General features: G+C 35.2%; 1 protein-coding gene across 1 annotated transcript; it reads left to right on the plus strand.

The window, feature by feature from the left end:
- The first annotated feature begins 4,558 nt into the window (after positions 1-4,558).
- On the plus strand, positions 4,559-6,458 carry LOC112521387 (prostatic spermine-binding protein-like). Its single transcript, XM_025130216.1, has 2 exons — positions 4,559-5,057; positions 5,831-6,458. Exons 1-2 carry the CDS (start codon positions 4,719-4,721, stop codon positions 6,074-6,076), a joined length of 585 nt encoding a protein of 194 aa, XP_024985984.1. The 5' UTR covers positions 4,559-4,718; the 3' UTR covers positions 6,077-6,458.
- The last annotated feature ends 289 nt before the right edge of the window (positions 6,459-6,747 follow it).

Consider the following 6,747-nt stretch of genomic DNA (forward strand, 5'->3'; position numbering starts at 1 on the left):
TAAATTAAATTATAATAAAAAATAAATTAAATTATAATAAAAAAATGAAAACTTTTAAATAGTTAATTTGATATTAACATTGATATATATTTTTTTCAAATTTTTATGATATCTTTAAGTTTATATTTAATTCAAAAATAAAATCATTATTGTTTTCTTAAAAACACAAGAATCGTATTGCAACATCGACGAAGAGAAATAATAAAATAGAACATTAAAACCGAGATGTGTCATCGTTGCATTGCGCGAGTACTTTTTTAGTATTATTAAAATATTTTATTTATCTAAGATATCTCTCTGTAAAATTTATTTTTAAAGTTTTCTATTGGTGGAAATAATATTAAAAAACAATTCTCTTACGTTGTAATCGTGTTTTTGGTAGGGGTGAATATGGTATGGTACCATGCTTTTTTCTCATATATTATATACCAACTTAACCAATTATAATTGATACGTCAAATTTTATATCATATACCTACCAACTTTTTTTGGTTGATAGATATTGTTACGATTTTATACCACTATCAAAAAAGTTAACAAATTCATATAAGAACACTCTAATTTAAATACTCTAAGGTGGTGTTTGTTTCGCAAAATGTTTTTGGATGTAATGAAATATGTTAAAAGAATTTGACTTTGAAGGAATTGGAATTGAATGTTGTCAGGTTTAACCATCTGTTTGGTTGACAGACACTGGAATGAAACCTGTTAAGAAATTGGAATCTATCTGTTTGATTCACATAATGTAGCTTTGAACAGGGACGTTCTGATATTTTTGGAGGTCATGTTACATCCAAAACTTTTGATTACATTGCATAAATGAGATAATAAAGAATATATGTTAAGAACAAAAATGAGTTAAACCTAAAACGATTAACAATCTGAAACTAAACCTAAACCATTAATGATTTGAACCTAAAACCAAACAATTGATGGTTTGAACCTAAATAATTTGAGATATAGTTTTACACAGGTCGATGAAAGACCCCAAACACATGTAAATTTGGACCCCAAAATTTCGGGGGGACCTATTCAAAATCTCACATTTAACAGGTTAAGGGACGACCCTGACTTTGAAATTGGAATGAAATATTGGTAAATAACCAAAATGGCTTTTTTGAAACTTTTAATTTTTTTAAAACAAAAAATATTTTAATAAAATAATTGTTTAATATGTCTAACAACATAAAATACTCAACCCAAATATAACCATAAGCCAAACGACGTTACTAGATCAACGATGGTTGGCGGTGGTTCAGATCAGTGGTGGTCCACGGTGGCTCAGATCGGTGGTGGTCCGCAGTGGTTCAGATGGCGGTGGTCGACAGTGGTTCAGATCGATGTTGGTTTGCAATGGTTCAAATCGGCAATGGCGTCGGTGGTTCGGATCGACGATGGTTCAGATTGGCGATGATGGCGGTGGTTCAAATCAGTGGTTGTTCAAGTCGTTGATGGTCAACGGTGTTCGTCGGTGATTCAGATCAGTGGTAGTCGTCGGTGGTTGACAATGGTTCAGATCGGTGGTGCTTCAAGTGGCAGTGGTCGGACGTGGTTTATATCGGGGGTGGTTCAGATCCGCGATGGATCAGATCGGGTGGTCCAGATTGGCGGTGCCCGACGATTGCCGATGGTGATTCAGATCGGTAGTAGTTGCCGGTGTTTCAGATAGATGGTGGTCTGTGGTGGTTTAGATCGATGGTGGTCCATGGTGGTACTCGACGGTGGTTTAAATCGGCGATGCCTGACGATAGTTCATATTAGTAGTGATCGACAGTGGTTCAGATCGGTGGTGGTTCAGATGACGATGGTAGACAGTAGTTCAGATGGTCGTGGTCGATGATGATTCAGATCGACGATGGTCGAAGATGGTCATATTGAGTTTTATGAGATTAAAGTATATTGGGTTAAGGACAACATATTTAATATTATGAAAATAGAGAATTCAATTTCATCAAAATATCATGTGGTTACCAAGGAATGTTGAATTCTTTTATTTGTAGTATTTTAATTCTTTAAAGACCCTTTTCTTAAAAAAACAATGAATCAAACGAAATAATAAAATTTAATCAATGGAATTCAAAATTCCAATTCCACCATATTTCTTTAAAATATGTGAAACAAACACACATAAGGCTTTGCTTTTATCTTGATTCCAATTCCGTAATCACATCCTGGAAGCCTGGAAGGTTTGTGTGCATATCCATCAAGAGCAATTTTTAGCAATACATTTTCATATAATTCAAACAAGTAAAGTTAATTAAAAATGAAAAATCAACCTTGTAAGATAGATTGATTTAGACATAAAACTCGTTTTTTAATAATAAAGTTGAAACGTCACCTCATGATATGCCTAATAGCGGACCCAACATTAATGTCTCAATTAGTCCTTTTGCCACAATCATAAAATGTCTTGTATAACATGTCGATTGTGGATTTTTTTTCGTAAAACACATCACAAATTTGCCAAACCTATCATCTCATGTGCTTTCAGCCTCCCGTAACAACCAAATAACTCAAGCTAAACTTTCCTTCCCAACCCAATTGTCTCCAGTTATAATCCATTTCACGTGATCTAAATGCATAAAGATTGTCCGCATATCTTGTATATACATATCTTTGGTCTCCTGGGGTGAGGTCCCTTCTAACTTGGAAGTACCGTCACAATATATGGATACCTTTGTGATAGAGAGGGATCTTTATCTTGTTATAGGGAAATGTTCTAACATAAGGTAGAATCTAGCATCGAAGAGATTAGTTGACAATGGTCAAAAGATAGGCGCCAAATTCCACTTCAATAGGGGTCTATCAGTGCAAGTCTTTCAATCTGAAACGAAGAAAGAAAGGAAAAAACAAACTAACCGTGTAACACCATCGATTCTGAAAAGAGCGACTAATTTAAAATTTCAAATAATACAACAAATAGATGATAAAATCTTTACTATAAATCAATACTTAAATTAACTAGAATACCAAATTTAGATTTAACATCGACAATTGAAAAACCCAATCTTACATAAAAACTAAGTCAAGGTCGAGTGTTACCAAAACCCAATAAGGGTCCATATCTCCAAATGCCGAAGACGTCATCGAATGGCTATATTATTCGTTCATTTATCTGGTACTCAACTCATCGCAGTGTCGTTAGTACCAAACTCCAACAATGATGACACACCACCAACACACAACTTGATGTCAACTAGATTGCCTATCAATTTCCAACTCAGTTCATGCAAGCAACGCATAAAACTTCAATCCTGAAGATAACAAGACGGTAAAGATTACTACTTAATCAATCATAATAACACGTAACTCTAATACCTCATATCCAAACATGCACCGACTTATCTGGACAAATTTTCGAATTTCAAAATCAACCACAAGTTGAATCATTTGACACCTTAATTCCAAGAACTTTTGTAGTACTCAACGACAAATGCTTTCATAAAAAGGGTTTTAATCTACGGTTCTATTGATTCAAGGTTTTTCAAGTACCTCACGTAACAATTATGGCAATTTACAACTTAGATTTACCGGAATAAAATCTTTATAATGATGACCATTCCAATGATGATCAAATCACAAGTGAGTTGCCTGGTGGGTTTTGTTGCACAACACACACACACACACAATGATTTCTTCTATTTCGAAAACCAAAAAACCAAAAATAAAAATCAGGTTGACGAGTTTTATACAAAATCCTTCTCTCTACTTCGAAAACCAAAAATAAAATTGACCATTACTACTAGTTTTTTCTCACATGCAAGTCGAGGAGGTTTGTTTTAGAGACCAAATCACTTCTCCAACCTCTTTTCTCATCTCGTTCTAGTTTTTTGGTTTAAACTTGAAAACACACAACGAGGCCGGTGGTTAGAAGGTGCTGGTGGAAGAGGAGGGGGTGGGGGTTCGCCAGAAAAAAAACGGAAGGGGCTGGAGAAGGGACATCTTAGGGGACGTTCCGAGAGGGAGGATCAATATGTATTTATATTTATATAAACATATAAAATAAATATATAATATGTAAGACGAAAAATTGGGTGAGAATATGAGTTAAGCTGAGAAGTGTAAGAAGAAGTTTGAACTTTAATCATTTTTTATTTCAAACCAATCTAGTGAAACTTTTCAATTAGGATTATCATAACTCTTATTTTTATTAGAACCCAACCTTAATATATAAATACATTAATTATATTGTTTTTAATAGTTCTAAAAGATAATAAAGAAAAATATTAAAAAGACCAAAACCCCCCTGATGGAAGTTAGTGTTAAGTACTTAAAGTAATACTTTCAGATTTCCTACCAAAACTCAAGGACCATAATTAAAGGTTACTAAGTGGGTCCACTTGGGTACAATGACTAAATTACCCCCATGTTGACAACTAACAACGAGAAAGCCACTTGTAAACCCTAGGTGCTATCACGCGTGTATCACGTGATCTAAAAAAATTCCAGACCGAAGATGCGCCGCATGGTTTCCACTCCTGATACTAACACAAAAGATAAACCGCGTTCGATCATATTAGCCGTCCGATCGAACACCATGTCACTGATCCTTGTCAACCAAGGATTCAACGGTCCAGATCAAACGTTCCGTATGGCTACTCTGAAGAACGAAGAACCTCCTCTATTGTTCTCTCTCTCATCTCCTCGTTCCTCAATCCCGAAACTAATTTTTTAGTTTTGTTTATCGAAGGAAAATTTTCTTCTAATTTCTGGCAAAGATGAAGGTATTGATCGGAGAAGGAGTAGAGTTTGAAGGTGAGAGAGAAATCGAAGAAATTGAAGGAATCGCTATTGATGATACTGAAGAAATTGACGGGGAAGTTGAAGTCGAAGAAGACGACGGTGAAGACGACGACGGGGATGAGGAGGACGATGAAGATGATGATGATGACGTGCAGGAGGTTTTCCAGACCTCAGACGGCGGTCCACCGGCGCAGCCGGTAGAAGACGACGAAGACGATGAAGACGATGAGGAAGAGGATGAAGACGACGACGGTGATGATGACGGTGAAGATAGCGACGACGACGACGATGACGAAGACGGTGAAGATGACGAGGTATAATTTTGTTACTTCAACTTTTTTTCGATTAATTTATCAAACATGAGTAACGTTGAACAATTTTTCCAATGATTTTTCAGTTATTTTTTTTGCTGTGATACGATAAATTTACATTTAATTTCTGGCATATATACTGATTATCTTTGATATGTTTGTATTACCAGATCTTATGATTTCACTTAAAAATGAAAATTTAATTATATTTTGCTGAGTTCTACTCTCGAAATCTCGATTTATCGTCACATTGTTGTTAGCAAATTAGTTTTTGTACTTTATTTTTGTTCAACGAATCCAAAATTTCAAAATCCGATGATTTCTGGCATCAAAAGACCTGCCACAGTTTCCATGCTCTGGTTTCTTCTGTTGTTTTGTGTTGGTACTTGTTTTTTGATATTTTCTTCATGAACACCTCAGATGTGAATTGATGCTGTACTTGTGTTTTTCTGATAAAATTGTTTTAAAATAAAATTGTCTTTTGCTGTGAAATTTTCGATAATGATGCTATGGTTTTTCGTTCAAGATTTAAACGAACCTGATTTTCCTGGATCTAACACTACAGTTCTAGTTTTATATATCGAAAAGACAAACCTATAGCTACCATCAAACTCGATATAATCCGTGTATGTAAAAAACATGTGATGTAATACATCTGTTACTATTCCTTTTAAATGTTGATAAGGAAATATTAGAGATTCAAGTTATTTTGGATGTATTTGTGATATTTTGGTTTTTTTAGTGTTTTTGACTATATGATGAACAATTGCAATTAGGAGGATGCACCAACAGAGTACTTGGTTCGACCGGTGGCTAACCCTGAAGATGAGGAGGAAGCTAGTGATTTTGAGCCAGAAGAGAACGGTGCTGATGAGGATGCTGAATCCGAAGAAGAGGATGAAGATGACGATGATGGTGGAAAGATTGAAGCCCCACCCAAGAGGAAGAGATCCAATAAAGATGACTCAGATGATGACGATGACGATGGTGGTGATGATGATCAGAGACCGTCCAAGAGATAGTGGCTCGAGCCCATTTCCTGGACTTGAATCGTGACCCAAAAACATAGGTCAGTCTCTTTCTTTCTCTAGCATTACATGTTGTCTACATAAATTCTAAACTACCAACAAGTTACAGATAGAAGGACCAGTGTTCTTTACCCTTCATGTAATTTTAATGGTGCTTTTGGATGATAGTATGGCAATGCATTATCGTTAGGTTGATAAATAAGCTACTAAAATCTAGGTCCTTTATAAGGTTGAAGATTTAGAACTTCTGATTCATAGTCTCAATATCTAGGTTTAATTTTTTGTATTTGATCTGTACTCTTGGATAATTTCTGTTGCTTTCTTTACCTTTAACTGTTGTATTATTGATTGTTCATTGGCTTCTCTTTTCGTGTTCTGTTTGTTTTTCCTTCGTATATGCTATGCTTTTTTATTTCTTCTTTTCGTTTGTGTTTCTTGGCCTAAAGGTCAAAAGTATCAGGAGGTCATATCTAAGGAGGAATAAAAATCCTCTTGTGGCCATGAAGGTTCAAATGCGGTGACTCCGGGCTATCTGCAAAACAGATGGTCGCTCTGGGATTAGTCGACTCGTATAGCGGGTTGGATATCCAGGTTAATTAAAAAAAACTACGAAATTGGCTTGGTTTTGTCCGATCATTATGTTTAGGGGTGTTTTTTTTTTTTTT

The sequence above is a fragment of the Cynara cardunculus genome (genome assembly GCF_001531365.2).
Source record: "Cynara cardunculus var. scolymus isolate 2C chromosome LG 11, CcrdV1, whole genome shotgun sequence".
In the NCBI taxonomy this organism is placed as follows: domain Eukaryota; kingdom Viridiplantae; phylum Streptophyta; class Magnoliopsida; order Asterales; family Asteraceae; genus Cynara; species Cynara cardunculus.